The sequence below is a fragment of the Crinia signifera genome, chromosome 2, assembly GCF_055691185.1.
Source record: "Crinia signifera chromosome 2, ASM5569118v1, whole genome shotgun sequence".
In the NCBI taxonomy this organism is placed as follows: Eukaryota; Metazoa; Chordata; class Amphibia; order Anura; family Myobatrachidae; genus Crinia; species Crinia signifera.
The window spans coordinates 285,978,297-286,000,593 of record NC_139218.1 but is presented as its reverse complement, the minus strand read 5'-3'; the positions used below and the strand labels follow the sequence as shown (position 1 = coordinate 286,000,593).

General features: G+C 43.3%; 1 protein-coding gene across 1 annotated transcript in view; it reads right to left on the bottom strand.

The window, feature by feature from the left end:
• Positions 1-22,297, bottom strand: part of ABCC4 (ATP binding cassette subfamily C member 4 (PEL blood group)) — a 256,979-nt gene that overhangs the window by 168,078 nt on the left and 66,604 nt on the right. The window contains exons 12-18 of the mRNA XM_083168791.1: positions 15,450-15,544; positions 11,587-11,673; positions 9,233-9,329; positions 8,691-8,903; positions 8,208-8,348; positions 5,762-5,799; positions 2,895-2,992 (exon numbers count right to left, since the gene is read on the bottom strand). Coding sequence (XP_083024917.1) covers positions 2,895-2,992; positions 5,762-5,799; positions 8,208-8,348; positions 8,691-8,903; positions 9,233-9,329; positions 11,587-11,673; positions 15,450-15,544 — 769 coding nt within the window. The remainder of the gene's footprint in view (positions 1-2,894; positions 2,993-5,761; positions 5,800-8,207; positions 8,349-8,690; positions 8,904-9,232; positions 9,330-11,586; positions 11,674-15,449; positions 15,545-22,297) is intronic.

Genomic DNA, 22,297 nt, shown 5'->3' with positions numbered 1-22,297 from the left:
AGGCTGTAACATGGCAGTTAGCAGGTGATTGGCTGGACGTTTATCTCTTTATCACCCTTGGATTTTTCTCTTGTTAAAGCTTAATACATCTGCCCCATTGTGCGTAACAAATGTGGTCAGGTGATGACTGCAGAATGTCTCTAGAAGCGGGATACGGTCATTGGGTCACCAGTTACACAGTCATTAGGTCGACAGGGTCATTAGGTCGTCAGGGTCATTAGGTCGACATACTTTTTTTTCACTGTTTTTTGAGCCGACATGAGCCGACATGCAGCATTTCATTCCCTACCATCAACTAGTGCGTGGCGGGAGAATAAAATAGTGTGCCGAGAGTAGCGAGGCACAGAGCCTGAAGAATGGCAAGCGTAGCGAGCCATGCGAGGGGACCTGGTGCACTTTAACCTGTGTCCATGTTGACTGTGTCAACATCCGAGTAAAATTCCCATGTCGAAATAATGACCCTGTTGACCTAACTCATGTTGACCTTCCTGCATGTCGACCCAATGACTGTCTAACAACTTGCTGGTGATCAACTGATCCACACCCCTAGAAGCAGTAGCAGCCCATCTGTTCCTCATATGCAAAAGTGGTTCGAGCACTTCTTTAACCTTCAAGCTTATTTGGGGACAGGATCCTCTGTGGGGAACTCTCAAGTGAATTTGTCCAATAATATGTTTGGTGAGTAAGATAAGAATGAAGCATACACTGTTTCCAGAAAAATATGGTAAGGACTTTATCAAATGCACCGTGACTATGCCAGTGGTGCACTGTGGACAATCTCACATGGCTGTCTGACAGTATAGGGTCTAAAGCTGGGTTAGCCAACTCCAGTCCTCGAGAGCTAACAGTTAATGTTTTCTAGATCTCCTCACAGAACAACAAGTGAATTGGCTCCACCTGTGGATCTTAAAATGTGTTTGTGAGTAATGAGTGCACCTGTGCAGCGGCTAGGTTGTCTGGAAAATGTGAACTGTTGGTAGCTCTGGAGTACTAAAGTTGGCTACCACCGGTCTAAGTAGTAGTAGTAGTAGTAGTAGTAGTAGTAGTAGTAGTAGTAGTAGTAGTGAGATTAAGTAGAGAGTCAATAAGTCAACACCAAATGGTCAACATGTACAAGGTTTACATAGGAAAAAAAAAAAGACGTCACAATCACGTGGAAATGGGCAACACATGAAATGGTAGACATGAGGTTTTCATGGTTTTATCTTGTCTGTATGCATTTCATCACCTGGACCCCAAATTAGTGTACACATACCCCGGTATAGCTCACTTGAGTCACCATGCTTCGGGACAGGTGCCTCGCTCCACTAGTTCTGCACTCGTCACACTTTACTGTTTCCAATGGGAGTCCACATGGATGGTAAAGTATGAAAAGGTCTCAAAAAAATTTTGAAAAAATTCCCATATCGACTCTTTCACGTGTCAACCATTGCCATGTTCGCCTTTTGTCTATGTCGACAAAAGTTACCAAGGCTTTAGCCCCCACATTATGATAGTGCTTGGTAATTCAACAATGTAATATACAATAGACCTGTATTACAGTATGTGAATGACATTGAAAATTAATAGCTTAATGGTTACATGCAATGACCAACAATGGCTTTCTGGGGCTTGGGTAAGAAATGCCAAGCGGAATCCCAGCAGTCACAATATCGGTGAATCCAGGTGAGTATTGTAACCAAGTCCTAACCCACTTCTCCAGCAGGCTAAGGGGGATATTCAATCCCCGGCGAGCATCTCCCGTCGGGGAGATGCTTGCCGGGCCCTATTCAATGCTGTCTTCCCCGACAGCATTGAGCAGGGTTTCTCGGCAGAACGAGCCCGACATCACTAGCATGAACAGCCGGGAAGTGACGAGCTGCAGGCTGCAGCTCGCCTCTTCCCGGCCGCAACTCGCGGCCACGCCCCCTTTTTCGCTCCCCGGCAGGTGGGACATTGAATCCAGCCTGCATGTTCTCGGTCGAGCTGACCGAGAACGGGTCTGGGTCACGGCGGTCAAGCAAGCTCGACTGCCGTGACCCTCAGATTGAATACCCCCCTTACTGTAACCATTCTGCAGAGTAACCCTACCATTAATGCCCAACTCTAAAGCAAACCTTAAAACTATTAATCACCATTTGGATTCATTTCATTGGTATTGTGATTTGGGAATCTGAGCATCTACCTCAATAATCCATGTTCAAGTTCCACTGTCTGCTCCATGTGTACTGCAGTTAGTCACACTTGGGAGGCCCATTGATCATTAAATATTTGTGGTTTATCCTACAAAAGCACCCATTTTTGGCAGTAGTATCACCCTAACATATGACTGAGGGACTGCAGCCGATAACTCCATTATTTGCTGTGATCCCTTCATTCCAGAATGCAGCCACAGTTTTACCAAACTCTGCACTCCAAAGCTTGGTCTTTGCAGCTAATGCCATATAAAGATGGCATTTGCTTGCTGTAGCCTTGACTATACTTTGCCAGCATTAGCCACTGCATGTGTGACAAGCACAAATGCACAGGACTCTAGTTTCCCCTCCAAGCACATCACAGGTACAGGCTCACATCAGGGCCCATGACCCTTCAGGTGGTCTTTGATAAATGTTGTTGCTATAATAAATGGTGCATACTGCACTGCAACATACTACATTAGCAAGTCCTACAAATAGTAATGAGAACTCAAACAACAATTATCATGGTTCTAACATTACTGGGGGCATTATATCACATGCGCGGGAGGGCAAAGGGGAACAAGGCAAGCGAGGCATGCTTACACAAAGTATGTACAAAATGAAAGCATAACAACTATGTCAAGTATATACATTTCACCGTAGTAGCCATGATGAAGCAATAAAATGCTTCAGATAGAATGTACACAAAAGAATAGAATAGTTTGTATTATGCATTACCTGCATAGATACCCAAATAGAAGCCGAGATCCAATTGCTCTGGGTTTGTACCATTGTTATAGGGGCCGGTAACGTTCAGTTTTTCCTGTTCTGTTGCCCTAATACAGGAAACACAAATCCACAGCTCTGAAAATGACACTTCAGCAAAGAGCTGACATGTAATCAATACATTTGTAACATTATAGCTGATTGCCCTTGAGATTTATCGGAGTCATAGATTACAGTGACTGAAAGAAGTAGGGTTCCTTAAACAAGAATGTAGGAAATGTATGCTCACACATTAGTATGGCGGGTGCTTGCTATCACTACTCATATCATGAACACTGCTCCAATAGATCGGCCAATGTTGTGATTCGTAACACAATGACCATCTTATAAGGGTGTATCCTTAAATCTATCCAATTCATCATTTGATGAACTGGGTGGTGGCGTTGTTCCATTCAATGTGCTGCATGTTATATGGGACAATTCCACGGAACACACAGTATGGTTACATGATGCATTGGGCAGTATTTAATGACAAATTACGCTATGTGCAGCAAATCCTGTTTAGGATTCGCTGCACATTCGCAGGGTTCTGGAGGGCTGCAGCATTCCCTGCCAGCCCTCCCTGTCACCCAATTCAATGCCCCAGGGAGCTGGGGGACGGTGGCAGGCAGGTAGATTTAAGCCTCACTGCCTGCCCCAGAATGTGTGTGTGTGTGTTTGGGGGGGGGCTCTTCTGGGGACACAGGCAGTGATCCCGTTAATGACAGCATTGAATAGGGAGCCGCTGCTATTTCCCATGTCGGAAATAGCGGTGGCACATTGCATACCCCCCTGAGTATCCCTTATCCAAATTAACCCTTATCCATAGTTTCCAGAATGCTATTTATTTTATTTTTAATTTTTGCTAAAATTCTACTGGGTAAATCTGTAACTGGCACTACGGAGGAAATGATATGTAACTGGCACTAAATATGTGCAAGAAAATGATTGCTTGGCATTCACATTCAGTGCCTGAGATTGTACACAAACTTTGTTTCATGCACAAATAAAATATATTTGTGTGTATTTCATGTGTGGTATATATCATAAATGCAAGATACCTCAAAATACCTCATTGAGGTATAAAAATATTCTGAAATACGGAATAATCCGACATCCTAAATTCTACCAGTTCCGAGAATTTTGGATAAGGGATACGCAACCTTTAATGGGTTAAACTAAAAATGTTTTATTTAACCCATGTGTTACTGTGAAAGATGCACAAAATATGCAGACAAAAAAATTCCAGCGTCGCTCACATTTGTTATATAAATTAAAATATAAAATGTTGTATACAAATAGATTATATTACTTATACATGGTAAACATTATAGGTCAATATGATGAATAAAAATGTTTGCAATTTTCACACCAATTATAAAAAATCTACTTGGTACTCAAAGGGTTAATAAAGGCGCCCCCTACAATATCTTAATTAGTGAATCAGTAGTAGTAGAGCTATAGTGTTAATTGAGGCCAAAAATTATTGGCAGAGACATAACCATAATGGCACATGATGCTTTTATTATAAATTAGTTAGCCCCTTGAGTGGTGAGTTTTTCTGGGGCAGGACAAACCTACCAAGGCAGCCTCCTGCCCCAGAAAAACCCACCAGAGAAATTAGGGGCAGCCACCCTGCCGTGCACCACCCCCCCCCCCCCCCCCCCCCCCTGTCGCTCACCGCAGCCCACTCCACACCCAGGATCGCAGGGGTTCCCATTCCACTGCCCCCACCGCCATTCACAGCAGTGACCAGATGGCAGGCTCGGCAGCACAAACTTCTGAAGCGGGGCCTGCCACCGACGCCTGCTCACTGCAGCGAATGGTGGCAGGGCAGGGGCAGGGGAGTTCCAGCATACAATCTCCGGAGGGGCAGGGGGGGCCACTAAGGGGGTGCGACAATGGTGGGGTGTCGCTAGACGTGGTGCACAGCTGGAGGCACCACTGGCGCACACCTACATACTGGTGGTATGCCCGGAAATTTCCAGGCATACCACCGAAGTGGTTAATGTGGACCTAATTCATATTCAAATATCATTGTTCGCATGTTTTTTTAAGTTTTCCTATTTAAATTATTATTGCTCAAATTTTATATTGTTTTATTTATTACCATTAATGTGTGGGTAGGGGCCATAGTGCATTCCTTGCCCAAGGCCAACAATGTTCTTAAGATGGCCCTAATGTTGCTCACAGGAATCAGATTCTAGCTATTATCTTCATGGTGCTAGATAAATAAGTAGAATCTGATTGGATGCACTGGTCAACTTCTTAGTACATATCCCGGAAAGACTCAAAATCCTCTTCTATTTCATCTAGAAACTTCAAATGGAAAGTGGCTAGACTCTGCAGGCTAGTACGTTCCCCTCTCAGTCTGCATCTTCCTAGTTTCCTTCCCTACTTTACATCATGGTGCAGCCCCTTGGTACAGGCAGCTCTGACTTTATGTAAAAATCACACAACTGTACAGGTAACTGTATTACATTGTCAGCACACACATTAGCTGAAACACTTTGTGCTTCTGTTTTATTGTGCCCAATTTCAAAACAATGGAATGTGTCTATATTAACAGGTATTAAAAATGGTAGAGAACAACTCGTGTTATCATTACCTACACCCTGTTTTTAATGCATAATAAATATATTGCAGCCAAAGTTTCAGTTATCTGTGAGGTAAAGCAGAGAAGGCTTCACTTGGATCTGTCTGAATTTAGTTTTTTCCTTTTTTATTACGAGCAAAAAATTTAAATTTATACCGCCCCCCACTAAATACCTGTAATAGTCTACAATTTCCAGAATGCATCGTAGTTAAATTAATTCTTCTAATATTTATATAAAACTTACCAATAAGAAAGCCACCAGTCTTGCAAAACATATGAAACCTAAGGGTAGAAAATATAACTAATAATCATAGCTCATTACATACATAAGTAATAAGTAATTACAGTAATATAAAAATCACTTTCTTCAAAAATACACCACAAGGGTAATTATATCTAGTACATGGTCCTATTGTGCAAAATGCAACCTCCATATCAGTTTGCATTCATTTTATGTTTGAACTCATATGCATGTCATCTTTTAAGTACATGCATCCTTAAGTGGTAAACGATGCATTCACCATGGGTGCATCCAAACACAAACTGCAACATAAAATAAGCATGTATGATAATTACCTATCCAGTAATGGATCCCTCACTGGATAGGTAATTATCATACCTGCTTATTTTATATTTAGAGCGCTATTAGGAATTATCCTAATTCATGTGTTTTCTGTAGCGTTTTGGGGGGCAGAACAATAGGTGCCACTACACGATACAATTGTTGGGTGCGATGAGATTACACATCTCATCGCACAGCTCAAAAAGTATGTGCTGCAGATACTATATGTACTAGATCTCATCTCTTCTCATCTCATTGCATTGCAAAACTTATGCAATGAGATGCGATATTGTATACAATAATTGTACCGTGTATGGGCACCTTATCCCCTTTGGGTATTTTTTCTGACTGCTGCTCTAGGCACAGTGAAATCTGTGGAATTCTCTTTTTAGTACAAACTACAACATAATGTAAGACGGCTTACAGTCATGCAGTTTCACAAGAACCTGACAAGGATCGATAAACACCTAATGTAGCAGTGCCACATGCTGGATGTACTAGGGTACTGCTACATCAATACCTGAAACCCCCTCTTCTTGCCGGGAAAGGCCTATGAACACACTGAGGGTCTATGGATCTTATTCAGAGATGGCTGCAGAGTCTATTTTCTATAGAACTGATTTTCAGCAGACTGCGCATGTGCTGTGTTCGCACTGCGCATGCAGGAAGGTACCACTGCAAGCAATGAAGGCTTTAATTGCAAAGTGATTGGCAGAAAGTTACTGTTTGGGGGTGTTAACATGGTGCTAAAGGGCAGTGGTTGTAAAAAAGGAGGCATGCTGTTTTTGTGGCATGTATCTGATGCCAGCTGCGAGCTTTCATGTAAAAGAAAATCATGGAGCCTGCATGACTACGGCTGGGTCCAGTCTGTGTAGCCATAGGGTTATCCTTAAGCCCAATGTTCCTTGTTCTGGGGCAACCTCAACCCATTTGCAATGGGTGTGGATCGTTTTATCGACCACACTAAGTTCGACAGTCATTAGGTCGACACAGTTAGGTCGACAGGCAGGAAGGTCAACAGGGTTCTAGGTCAACATGGTTTAAGGTCAACAGGTGTCAAGGTCGCCAGGGGACAAGGTCGCCAGGGGACAAGGTCGACAGGGGACAAGGTCGACAGGGGACAAGGTCGACAGGGGACAAGGTCGACATAACGTTAGGTCTACATGGGTTGTGTCGACAGGTCACGAGGTCAACATGGGGTTTTACATTTTTTTTTTGCCCGAATGATGACACAGTCGACATAGACATAGACATTTGAAGTCAACCGCGATGCTTCCGGCACTATTTTATTCTCCCACCACGCCCTAGTGGATGGTAGGGCATGAAATACCGCCTGTTTGCACATGTCGGCTCAAAAAACAGTGAAAAAAACCCATGTCGACCTCGCGACCTATTGACAGAACCCATGACGACCTAACGCTATGTTGACCTAAAACCATGTCAACCTTGTCCCGTCTACCTAGACACTTGTCGACCTTCAACCATGTCGACCTAGAACCCTGTCGACCTTCCTGCCTGTCGACCCAACAGTGTCGACCTAATGACTGTCGACCTAAGTGTGGTCGATAATACAACTGTAAGCCTTTGCAATTGAGTACACATATGCAGCATATTTGTACTCAATTGCAAACGAGTTGTGATTGCTCGTGTGGCCATCTATTTTCATATGTGTGTGGCAGATTCACTTGCTGATATGAGAATTGAGCAGCATGGCCCTCGTTCCGACATAGTAGAAATAGACTGTGCTGCACATTCCATTTCTACTTTCGAAAGCAAAGCCATGCATCAGGATCGAACAGAAATCAGGTTCAGAAACCAGTGTGATTTGCACTAACTTGCTATCGATTTTGACTATATAGCCAGGTGAACACAGCATAAATTTGGAACCAGCTCAGCAACAAGTCTGCCACACTCCCATAATACACCCAGATCATATTTGTGCCATTTGTGCCATGAAAACCTTTGCAAATGTTTTGCAACTCTGAAGCATGCGCTGTTGAAAGACACTGACCTATATATCTAGAGGGCAAAAATTACTGTACAATTCACTAACAGAAGAGACATTAGCAGCTTAAAACAAAAAGTCACGCAACTATTGCATTACCAGAAATGCATAACCTCCACATACCTGTGCAAACATACTCAGCAAGAAGAGCATAAAAATCATCATGTAGCTAGATCCAGAGAGGAAATATTTCCTGTACACCTTGAAGCCAACAGTGCCCTCTGAGCGACTCTCTTCCTGAACCGCTGTCAGAACAGGTTCCGCCTGTGAGTAAGACACAAGTCACTAAGGACGACCTTATACATGGCGAGAGACTAAGCAAATGATGTAGAGGGGGAGATACACTAAGCCATGGAGAGAGATAAAGTGCCAACCAATTAACTCCTAACTGCCATGTTACAGGCAATGTTTGCAAAATGACAGTTGGGAGTTGATTGGTTGGTTTATCGCCATCCACTTTATCTCTCTCCAAGGTTAGTACATCTACCCCATAGTCCCAATGGAAAGCCTATATATTGCGTTCTATTTAATAAAATGAGAAACTGTTACTGCATGTTAGTATGGCTATACAATTACATATCGAACATAAGAATATATTGAACTCACTGGTAAAGCGTCTGTAGCTCCTTCTTTGTGTGACTGCACTGAAGAGTCCTGAGACCAGACTGACGACTGAGAGAAGGTACGGATCCTGGACAACTTTATTAGCTGCCCATCTTGATTTGGCGACTGCTCATCATCTCCGCTTTTCAGTAGAGAGGCAAAGTCGACACCATACTGGAGTAGCTCCGGAAATGTTCCTTTTCCTACCATCTGGCCCTTAAAAAGCAGTAATAGCACATTTCTTACTGTGTTTCACGATCACAAAACATGCACAACAAGTTTAACACATTCAGATGGTTTCCCTGTGCTCTTGTTTAATGGGAAAACCTATTCATCTGGTGCTCAATACACACTTCCATATGTAAGAGAAAGAGGTACCAGTTAGCACTATAATATATTATACTATAATTGAAGCATATGGATGGTAAATATCCTTATATAAAGTAATATTGTAAACATTCTAGAAGCCTACAGCTGAATGGTAAACCTGATCTAGCAGTGGGTTAATCCCACCAATTATCTACTTGGTTACAAGAAGAACATACCTCCTTCAGGATGAGTATTTGCTTGGCTGCACTCAGGTACTGCAGCTGATGGGTAACCAAAATACACAGCTTTTTACGCAGAGCCTGGCAGATGCACCTATAAGACAATTACACATCGGTAGTTATAAATAAGGAAAAACACTTCTGCATTTATACAGCAGTACACCTATAAACGCCAAAACAAAATATGCACCAAACCAATATTAAGTCTTTATCAATTTGATCCAATGACAAAATGGATTAGTGGAAAGCTGTTGGACACAAACTGTAATAAAATGTAAATATGAAATATAAGCAAGTAGGGCCGAAGTGAGAGCTGTATCTGTATTTTATGTATGGAATTTATAATGCTTTATCCTGCACATTAAACACTCTAAACTACCAGCAATTTCATTGGTCTGGCAGAACCTTCAGCGATTGAACGCAAATCTTAGCAACAGAAAGGAAATTGCATGAATCTCAAGGTGAATCCTGGATTCGGCCCATCTGTCTAGATTGTCTGCCAACAAGTAGCCAAGGGAGAGGAGCCCTAAAGAAGGTTCCATTCAGGCATTCTGTTACGATTCCCCAGCAGAAAATACACATTATAATTAAAGCTTGTGAAACAAAGGGAATCCGAAAACGATTTTCAATTCTGCGTTACTACATACTTATTGTAATTGAGTAGCTCAGCAATCAGTTCGCATTAATAATGACACCTATTAAAGATAGAGCAAGGCTTTATTCACAGTGGAAGTGCTGAAGGACACTGAATTCCTGTATGTAATATAAATGTCACTGACAAGCTGTGGCTGAGTGAAGGCCACAGACTCCCCCTTATGCAGGGAGCCAATGTCAGGGCCACACACTTGTTGTTTTAATGAAAATTTGCTGCAAAGGAGAATTGGTTTTAGAACGCCATTGTACGGGTGTGTGTGTGAAAGCAAAAGCTTCTGTAAAAAGATTCAATAAGAATTCATATCCATTGTACAGGACAAAACTGGGAAAAAAATGTTCTGTTTCAAAAGGACTTTGACAGATTTGAGATAGAGAACACTTTCAGTCGTCTCTCGCCTCACATTCTGATTTCATAAATAGAAAAAGAATGGGATAACAAGCTTCTATGCCTTAATTTAAGCGCTTTGTTTGACACATTTCATGTGCAAATTCTTACAGTATTGCTGAACCGATAAATGTTTTATATCCCAGGGCCTAGACGGGTAACAAATGCATTCTGTATAGTGAATATGTTTCACGGCATAATCAAGGCATTGAGCATCAGTTCACTTTGTGGGAATATGAGAGGGAAACTAATCATCAAAGTAACTTTCTGAGCATTGTCATACACATCCGAAATCTACTGTCTGCGTCAAGAAAAACAAATGTCTGAATTTATTTAGATAACACTGCTGTTAGATGGGAAAACAATAACATCAAAGAGTGCAACAGAAGCTGTGACCAGAGGCAGACACAAACTTTATTAAACAAACAGCCTACAGAGAGCTAGGACTGCACAAAAAGAATGACAGATATTCCGCCAGGAAAACAATTCGTACACATATACAGTTATACCAGGATGCATCTGCTGGACAGTTACGTTTGCAAAACATGTACCAGATGAAGGGCTGATGCAAGGTTTCTAGGCATATCACCCTGCTGCCCTGATATTCCAATGCCCTCTTCCTAACCACTCACACAGACACTTGTCTTTTTAATTATTATTACTACATACAAGGATGCATCTATCCCTGCGTGACCTAGCTCTGCTGGCTCACATATGTGCAGAGGAAATAAAAACTAGACGCAGGCTTTCAATATCAACTGTACAGTATATGTCAATTCAAGGGGGGGGGGGCTAATTTAAAAAGGTACCCTTGCTAATGCCACCCTAACTGCAAATACAAGTACTTTAAATGTACTTTAAAAGGGGAGCCAAGGTTTTGTGAATTTTATCACTAAAATCTTTTTCAGACTTAAGGCCCCCATACACTATGCGATTTTCGGCCGATTTCATCCGTTTTCGGCACTTTGGGCCGATAAATTGGCTTTGAATCGGCTTTGAACTGAAAGCCGCTCAAACGGGCAGTTTTGAGTGGCTTTAAGCTCAAAGTCGCCCAGTGTGTATGCCCCAGTGGGTTAAGGTGCGCACATGCTAAATTATTATCATTGCAATTGTGACAAATCAGAATATTGCCTGCAAAGGTAAATGACATTCAGTTATTATTAGGGATGTGCATGTATTTTAGAAATGCAATAAATGTATCCAACTTGTACCTGTCATTAGGACATAAAGGATGTTTGGGTAACTCAGCCTGAAAAACTGTCTAAGAAAAGGTAACATGCAAGGTATACATGTAACGCAAAAGCAAACATACTTCTCAAATAAATGTCTGCCGACTTCTGCATCCACAGCACTCAAAGGATCATCCAGGAGATAAATGTCTGCATCCTGATAAACTGCCCTGCAAAATACAAAATAGAAATAAATGCAGACCTGGCATGCCGCTAACTACTGCATTAGTAAGTATAGTAGGCAAGTATGGATCGGAGCTGGCAAATGTAGGATGTACTGCATACACCATTCAGCTCTCCATCATACAAGATGAGCAGTTTCATGCAAATTGAAATTGGCAGTGGTGTACTGTCTGCAGTACTGGCATCTTGTGATGGACTAATTATCTAATTATTGTAACTAGTGCAAGAATCACAAAGAAAAACTGTATGGCATCCTTCCCGATACACCTAGTTCGGTACTCTTTACCTAGAAGGGCGTCCGCGATTGGAATCGCGGGCGTCGGGGGTAAAAAATCGCGGGCATCGCGGGTAAATCGCGGGTACATTAAAAACGGGTGCCCGCGATGACCGCGATTTTCCCATAGGGATCAATGTTAAAAACGGTGATTGACCGCGATTTTAATGTTAAATGCCTCAATGCCCGCGATTTGGCCATAGGAATCAATGTTAAATGGGCCACAGAGCCCTAATAGTGACCGTGAACTCTGAAATGGCCCCCACAATTGTTAACGCCACCCCACGATCAACGTGAACCCGAAGAGTGGCGAGCGCAGCGAGCCCGCGAGGGGCGGCGGTACGCGTCCTCCGACCTTTTCATGCCCTACTATCCACGTCGGCGTGGAGTTGAGAATAGAATAGTGTGGCGAGCGCAGCGAGCCACAAAGGCCCGAAGCGTGGCGAGCGCAGCGAGCCCCGCGAGGGGACGCGGATACCTTCACAGGTAAACGCGTCCCCTCGCGGGCTTCACAGGTGTCCGCTTTTCGCCACGGACACCTGTGAAGCCCGCGAGGGGACGCGTATAACTGTGAAGGTATCCGCGTCCCCTCGCCACGCTTCGGGCCTCGGTGGCTCGCTGCGCTCGCCACACTATTCTATTCTCAACTCCACGCCGACGTGGATAGTAGGGCATGAAAAGGTCGGAGGACGCGTACCGCTGCGCTCGCCACGGTTCGGGTTCACGTTGATCGTGGGGTGGCGTTAACAATTGTGGGGGCCATTTCAGAGTTCATGGTGACTATTAGGGCTCTGTGGCCCATTTAACATTGTTTCCTATGTAAAAATCGCGGGCATTGAGGCATTGAACACTAAAATCGGGTCCAATCTCATTTTTAACATTGGTCCCTATGGGAAATCGCGGCCATCGCGGGCATCGCGTCGCACCCGATTTTTAGTGCATTCGATGGTCGCGATGGGCGCCCTTCTAGGTAAAGAGTACCCCTAGTTCTTCAACACACAACCAAAACTCACAGGGGATGAGGTCCAGTGATCAGGGAGGCCAATATGTTTGACACATCATATCTGTAACTATCATTTTTGTTTCAATAACATACTATGGCAGTGGTTCTCAGTCGATCCTCCAGACCCACCCAGCAGGTGTACTCCTTACTGACTGACACATTTTTTTAAAATTTCTCTTGATTCTGTGAGGAGACCTGCAAAACATGCACTGTGTGGGGTCCTGAGTACCGACTTTGAGAACCTGTGTACTATGGCATCCCCTGATGCCTCTTCTGTCCAAATTCCTCTTTATTACAACTTACTGACTGTTAAGAATTCAGCCCAATAGACAGAGTAAAATACAAACCTCATATTCGTCATAATAACATATTTTCTTTTATTGTTGCATTCCAAACTAAAATAATGTTATGTGACCGGAGCAAAATATGATCTGAGGCAACAGCCTGTGCAGCTGAACAGAACAAATGGTTGATTGACTTTTACTTGGTTTTACTGTTGCCATCTAAAACCCGCATGCAGTGATTACATATTGTAAGCCTAATGGTGTATACACACAGTACAATCAGCATGAGATTTTGATTATATAGACAAAATCTCATCGGGATCGCAAGGGTTCAAAACCCAAGTGATCTGCATGCGATTCCGATGAGATTTTGACTATATTATTTGGTTAATAACCCTTGCGACCCTGATGCGATCTCGATGCATGTTCATGTATCGCAAGCAGACTATATAGTGCACATCTGCACTATATAGTAAAAGTTGTATGCAGATCGCATGCATGCTGTGAGATGCGATCCCGATCGCATCGCACGGTACTCGCAACGTGTGTACACATCATAATAAGTAGCCTAATCTTATGGGATATGATTATCAGCTGGAGCACTTTGCAATCTTTCCATAACACTTGGCTACAAATGCCCAGTAATATCCCACTAAAGATCTTGTGAAAAGCTAAAAGCCCATACACACTGGGCGACTGAGCTGAAAGCCACTCAAAACAGCCTGTTTGAGTGGCTTTCAGCTCAAAGCCTCCCAGTGTGTATTCCCTGGCGATGGGCGGCGAGCGCTGCTGCGCGCTCCCGCATCATCGCCAGGAAAGTTGCTCATCTGCTGGTTATACCAGCAGATGAGCAGCGTTGAGGACGGCTTTGCATAGCTCTGCGTAATGCAACGCCGTCCTCCCCCCTCCGTCGGCGCTGAGCGGCTTTCCCCGCAGCGATGATTGACATCATCGCTGTCCATACACGCTGGGCATAGTCGCCCGGTGTGTATGGACCGTAAGTGTATTTCAGAGATTTTCTGCAGAGAATCTTAAAACTTGTCACTGTTTGATAAAAATATACACCCTTACAGGATAGTTCTTATATTGTCCTGCCTATTATTATTGCTTTCTTGTGTCAATGTTTTGTGGTTGGACGGACAACCCTCAGTTTAAGTGAAATTGAAACATCCACTCATAACATAGCATAAAGCAAAAATGGCAATCTAGTTAATAGAATATAGATTTGGAGATGAATGCAGCTGTGTCCACACGCTCACCTATTTTAGGATGCGAATGCCAGTTTGAGCCTTCCTCTTGGGCAGTACCATGAGCCGAGATGTGTAAGCCCCAATATGTCCATTCCCTGCACCCCAGCACGCAAGTGGTTCTAGACTATCCATTGTGAGCGCACCATCACGCCCACCAATGACATTTGAACTTGCCTATGGCAGATCTCCTGGTGGCCTCTGTGGAAGCAGCAATGTCCGTGACACATGTGACACAGCCACTGCACACTCATGTAGCAAAGTTTTTATGTTTTTTTGTATTTCCTTCAGACAACATCTCAAATACTGTCCAGGAAACCAATCATTTTGCCTCCCCATTACTGACGCCAGTACCTCCGTAGGCAACTGTGTATTTGTGCCTACCCTCACAGTAAAGCATGCACTGTACAGGGATTCAGATTATTTTACACATGCACAGTAGAAAATTGCTTAATTGCAGAAACAACGGCATTGCATGTGGTTTGCATCTACCTCTAAAGCAGGCCCAAATCAGTAATTCCTGAAATGTCCTTTTTCCTGCTTAAGCCGCCCAATTCCAAACAAAGACTGAAAACTAATTATAAACGCACAAATTTATCTACAACTTTTAATCCTTCCACATACCATATTATCACTTTTGCCACGCTGTGCAAATTCGCAGCGGTGCGATCAGTTCTAAATCAGGCCCCATGTTGTGACCAAGAATAATTTTCATTAAAAAAAAAAAAGGCGCCCAACGCTATAAGAACTGCACCTGTCTGCTCATTCGCGCCAAGCATCTAAAGCTTGCATGGCCTATAGAGCTAAATGTATGGGGACACACCTATATAGCAGCAAAATATCATTTGTATCCCTTCACATGATTTACTATTCAGTGCTAAGATACTATATAATGATCTGTGATCAACAGAGAAGTGGGTGGCATAACATCTGCTACCTCCACAAAATATCTTACCTTGCTAGGTTAACACGAGCTTTCTGCCCTCCGCTCAGTGTAACACCACGGTCTCCAATCATAGTAAGGTCCCCATCTTCTAACTGCAGCAAGTCCTATATTAAAACATGGTAACATGTAATGACATCAGCTGTTAACAATAAATTAGATGCAGAAAAAGTAATCCTAGTAAATGTAGAATATCTTCACTGCTGATATTTCTACCCATTCTTGTTCTATATACCAATTCCATCAGCAACATATTGGCCCTTATTCAGATCTGATTGCAGTACAAAATTGTTCTCAAAATGGGCAAAACCATGTGCACTGCAGGTGGGGCAGATGTAACATGTGCATAGAGGGTTAGTAATCCGCGTCCCAAATCAACTCCACACCGACGTGGATAGTGGGGGTATGAAAAGGTCGGGAGGACGCGTAACGCGTGCGCTTGCCACGCTTCGGGCTGGCGTGGATAGTGGGGGTTTTTCAGGAACACTTTCACACCAGCCAAATCATACATCTGAGGCAGGAATGACGACATGCGTTAACTGGTAACTGGATTTTAGTTAATAATAAAGCAGGAAAAAGCAAATTAATAAAAAAAAACACTGACGACTCCTCTGTCTGTGGCAAATTAAATATTGTGACAGGTTCTGCAGCCATTCCGCAGTCACTTCACCTTCACCTCTGACTGAGTACGTAACGCTGACTGACTATGCTGGCCGCGGGAACACTACGCCAAATATGACAGGGACGCTGACCACGCTGGCCGCGCATACACTATGCTGATTCTGACAGCGCCGATACGCTAACTACGTAACGGGCGCCGTGATAATACACAAGTACCCAATTTTTTTTATATGTATATTTGCATTTTTTAATTATTGCTTGTAATCAATTGGATAGAATATTAATCACAGTATATGAAATTGATGAGAAATGTTATTATAGATGGCCACAGATTATTGAACATTTCTAAAATAACATTTTTAAAAATTACTTATATATTTTTTTTTTAAAGTTTATGAAATTAAAATCTGTGTCCAGTATGGTTTCAGACATTCATGCACCTATATTATAAGCGCAGTTTTTTTTTTAGGGGGGGGGGGGGGGGTTTAATCCTTTTTTAAACATGTTACCTCAAACCATATTTGAGCATTATTTCTTTGTAAGGATATCAATATGCCTATCCCAAGCATGTTTAAATTGTTCTACTGTATTTGCCTCTACCACCTCTGATGGGAGGTTATTCCACTTATATACTACTCTTTCTGTGAATTAATTCTTCCTCAAATTCCCCCTGAATCTTCCCCCCTCTAGTTTCAGTGCAAGTCCTATTGTTCTGTTGCTCCTCTTCCTGTGAAGAATGTCTCCCACCTGTACCTTGTTAAAAACCCTTTAAATATTTGAAAGTTTCTATCATGTCCCCCCTTAGTAGTAGTACGTTTATTTATAAGGCGCCGCAAAGTGTCCGCAGCGCCGTACATAGCAAACAAAAAACAAATGACAAGGTAACGTACAGGGTGTGTTGAAAAATACAGTATAAATAGGGGTATAGCTGGTAGAAATTCTATCATGTCCCCCCTTAGTAGTAGTACGTTTATTTATAAGGCGCCACAAAGTGTCCGCAGCGCCGTACATAGCAAACAAAAAACAAATGACAAGGTAACGTACAGGGTGTGTTGAAAAATACAGTATAGGGGTGTAGCTGGTAGAAATAAAATCAGCATCAGTTCAGAAGTAGGTGTCAAAATTGTCGAGGAGACTGAAGATGAAGTAGAGGAAGGGAAGAACAGGACAGGAGGACAGGTGAGGTAAAGAGGTAGGGTGAGTACGTGAGGAAGGAGGACCCTACTCATAAGAGTTAACAAACTAAAAATAGGTGGGTGGACGAATGAAAAACAACAGGATAAGTAGGAACGGAGGGGAACGGAGGCAGGATAGGAGGATCAAAAGAGGTTAGGAGGAGGCATAGGCTAGTCGAAAAAAGTGGGTTTTGAGGGAGCGCTTGAAGCAGGTAAGGGAATCAGAAAGCCTGATGGGTGGCGGGAGGTTGTTCCAGTGCAGGGGGGCAGCGCGAGAGAAGTCTTGGACACGGGAGTGGGAGGAGGTGATTAGGTGAGAGGTCAGTCGGCGGTCAGCGATGGAGCGAAGAGGAACGGGAGGGAGTGTGGATAGAGATCAGTGAAGAGAGATAAGGAGCGGTGGAGGAGGAGAGAGCCTTGTAGGTGGTGGTGAGGAGTTTAAAGAGAACTCGGAAAGGAATGGGGAGCCAGTGAAGAGATAGACAGAGCGGGGAGGCGGAGGTAGAGCGGCGGGAGAGGAAGATGAGCCTAGCAGCAGCGTTAAGAATGGATTGGAGAGGTGCGAGGCTGGTGAGAGGTAGCCCAGAGAGAAGGATGTTGCAGTAGTCAAGGCGGGAGATGACAAGAGAGTGAATGAGAATTTTGGTCGCGTCAGTGGAGAGGAATGGTCTGATGCGTGAGATGTTGCGTAGGTGAAAGCGGCAAGACTGTGAGAGAGCATGAATGTGGGGGGTGAGAGAGAGGGAGGAGTCAATGATGACACAGAGGCAGCGCGTTTGGTCGGTGGAGGTGATCTCGGTTTCACCAATGCTGATGGAGATAGTGGGAGAAGAGGGGATGTTCGGGGGATGGAAGATTAGAAGTTCAGTTTTAGCCATGTTTAGTTTCAGGAAGCGTTGGGTCATCCAGGCTGAGATGGCCGTGAGGCATTCGGAGACCTTGGACAGGAGTGATGGGGATAGGTCGGGGGAGGAGAGATAGATTAGGGTATCATCAGCATAAAGGTAGTAATGAAAACCATAGGAGCTGATGAGGGTGCCCAGAGAGGTGGTGTAGAGGGAGAAGAGGAGAGGGCCAAGGACTGACCTTCTCTGCTCTAAACTATACATTTATTTATTTACAGTTTCTTATATAGCACAGCAGATTCCATTGCGCTTTACAATAGTAGACAGTGATAAAACAAACTGGGTAACAGCAGACAGAATTGGGGGTTAGAGGGCCCTGCTGCAAGCTTACAATCTATAGGATACATATTAAGATCTTTTAGTCTTTTTTGGTATGTTTTGTGATATAGGCCATGCACCATTTTAGTTGCCTTCTTTGTACAGTCTCTAATGTATTTATATCCTTCTGGAGATATGGCCTCCAGAACTGAACACAGTACTCATGATGAGGTCGTACCAATGATCTATACAGTGGCATTATTACTTCTTCCTTTCTACTTCCGATACCTCTCCCTATGCAACCAAGCATCTGACTTGCCTTCTTTATTGCTTTGTTACATTGCCTAAATGCCTTTAAGTCCCCTCAAATAGTGACACCTAGATCCCTCTCTTCCTCAGTAGTTTCCATTATAGTGCCATTTATACTATATTTAGTCCTTGGATTTTTGAGACCCATTTGCATAGTTTTGCATTTTTTGGCATTAAACTGTGGTTGCCATGCTCTTGACCATACCTCTAATCTACCTAGATCACCAATCATTTGTTTTACCCCTCCTGGTGTGTCTACACTGTTGCATACCTTTGTGTCATCTGCAAAAAGGCACATTTTACCCTCAATTCCATTTGCAATATCACCAATAAAGATATTAAAAAGCATCGGTCCAAGTACAGATCCCTGGGGTACTCCACTTGTAACCTTTCCCTCCTTTGACTGCACTCCCTTTACTACAACTCTGTTTTCTGTCCTGCAACCAAGATCTTATCCATTGAACTGACTTAGAATCCAATCCCAAGCTTTCAAGTTTAATTTGCTTATGTGATAATTGTATCTGTGTGCAAAAAAGTCTCTGCATCTGTACACAAAGTTTTACAGTGTAGCAGCAAAATTGAATGATTATCGAATGACTGTTAGTTCGCATTGCACATGCGTGAGTTCAAAATGCGAATGTAAATAGGAACACTGGGTGAAGATGGACAAAAAATGCAGGCATGCCCAGGCATTTTTAGGGGGGGGGGGTCAGCATTAAGGGGTTAGCATTGACCACTTAGAGCCTGTCTCAGTAGTAGATTAGTGGAGGCCTCAGACTCAGACTTATTATTTATTTCCAGTTTCTTATATAGCGCAGCAGATTCCGTTGCGATTTACAATTGTAAACAGAGAAAAAAACAAACTGGAGGTAACAGACAGACTTGGAGGTAAGAGGGCCCTGCTGCAAGCTTACAATCTATAGGGACATCCATGCAGAAGAGAAATGCAGATCTTGTGCAGGGCGGATGGTCGAGATGGGAGATATTTTGAGATAAGGAAAAGAGATATAAGCTGGTGCAGTATGGTTAATAGCTTTATACACTAGCAGAAGGGTTTCATATTGAATACGGTAAAACACAGGTAACGAATGGAGGGACTGGCAGAGCGGATCAGCAGATGAAGAGCGTCTTGCTGGGAAGATCAGCCTAGCAGCAGCATTTAAAATGGATTGCAGTGGCAAGAGTATGTTTTTGGGAAGACTATTTAGGAGACTATTGCAATAATCAATGCGGGATATAATGAGTGCATGGATAAGAGATTTAGTAGCGTCTTGTGTAAGATAAGGTCGTATTTTGGATATGTTTTTTAGATGCATGTAACATGATTTGGAGACAAAGGACAGTTCAGAGTCGAGGATGACCCCTAGGCAACAAGCTTGAGGGGTAGGGTAGATTGTCGAGATGTCAACAGTTATGGAGATATCAGGATGGTAACTGTTCTTGGCAGGTGGGAATAGAAGTAATTCCATTTTGGAAATATTGAGTTTGAGGTGGCAAGAAGACATCCAAGACGAGATGGCAGAGAGGCATTTAGAGACATGGCCCAAAACTACTGATGACAACTCTGGGGTTGATAGATAGCTTTGAGTATCATCCACATATAAATAATACTGAAATTCGAAAGAACCGATGAGTTTTCCAAGAGATGAGATATAGATTGATAGAAGCAGAGGACCTAAGACTTTCTCATATTTACACAGATGGCAAAGACTCTTCGATGTTCCAGGAATTGCAAATGGATTTGTTAATACATGGTGGTTAGCAATGCATTTGCAATTCATTCACAATTTTGTGTAGGTTAGTGTTTTTTTCTTTGATACTGGGGGACAGATTTCCGCTCCTAGTCCTCCGCAGGTTCTCTGATTACAAGTAATCCATGCTGAATAACTGTGCATAGAATATATAACCTGAAATGCACAAATTTCTTCACATATATATTGAAACGGTGTACACACTGGCCTGACAGATCAACTGTTCAATTGAATGGTAGATATATTGCTGCTCTGTCAGCCAGTGTGTACCAGTAATATGTCTGTAACCTAAATCGTTCACAGACCTATCACAAGACATATCTGGCAACTGCCTGTACACTCACTGCACAAGCTGGCGATGATTGACAGCACTGTGCGAGACCATGTATAGGTCATGTGATGTTAAGGTGTTCACACACTTACGCGACTTCTCGAAGGGAGAAGTGTGATATATTGCATGCAACCCCATTCACCGCTGCCGTAATTTATGTGCAGCAGTTTTGATCTGACTGATGCGTGCGGGAACGTGCATCAGATCAGAATCAGAAACAAAAAACATGCAATTTGGCACTATTCATCAGATTTCTTGGCCTAACTCGTCAGAATCGGATAAAGAGAGGTAAAATCTCTGTAGTGTGTGGTAACCTCAAGTTACAATCGGGTAGCGTTTATGCTGAATATTCTAGAGATGGCACATTAACAACCCTAGCATGCCGACACCACATATTACCATCATCCGATGTTGGGAGGTATGCAATGGAATAAAATCATAACGTTTCACTTAACGTGTCGTTCTAAGAACCAATATCTCCTTTGGTACTTGTTTCCTAGCACGGCGCCCACGATATTAAGTCGTACGACATATAATCGCATCGCATGCCATACACCCGATGCGATTTTAAATTGCATAAGCCCCCTATACGATTTTATAATTGTATAAGCACCCTAATGGTGGCTTGCAATGTTAAATGCACCCCCACGCCACCCCCACAATGAACGCCAACCCCAAAGCGTGGCGAGCGCAGCGAGGCCGCGAGGGGCGTCGGTACGCGTCCTCCGACCTTTTTATACCCCTCACTATCCACGTCGACGTGGAGTTGATTTTATATAGTGTGGTGAGCGCAGTGAGCCACCGAGCCCAAAGCGTGGCGAGCGCAGCATGCCCCGTGAGGGGACACGTATTACTTTACATGTATTCCGCGTCCCCTCGCGAGCGTGCTGCGCTCGCCACGCTTCGGGCTCGGTGGCTCGCTGCGTTCGCCACACTATATAAAATCAACTCCATGCCGACGTGGATAGTGGAGGTATGAAAAGGTCGGAGGACGCGTACGGCCACCCTCGCGGCCTCGCTGCGCTCGCCACGCTTCGGGTTGGCGTTGATAGTGGGGGTGCCATTGGGGGTGCTTTTAACATACTAAGCACCCATCACGTTTAATTAACTTATAGGGGCCACTTTTAACATGGAAAAACCCTTTAGGGTGCTTATACAATATTAAATTGCATAACATTGTATATGCGATACAATGGCATACAATGCGATAGTATACAATTTAAAATTGTATAACATCGCCTGCCATCGCGTAACATCGTATGCCTTATGGTCTGCGATGCGATGGGCGCCGTGCTAGGAAACAAGTACCTCTCCTTTTATTATATATCTGCACATTCTAGAAATCCAGCAAACCTCATAACATATTACTGTTCTCAAGTCACTTTAAATCCTTTAAATATGCTCTGTGGAACACAATAACCTCCATCTATTCATTCATTGTATTTACTTATTATCCATTCCTTATAGAGCCCATACATATTATTCAACACTTCACAGAGAATATTAGTCA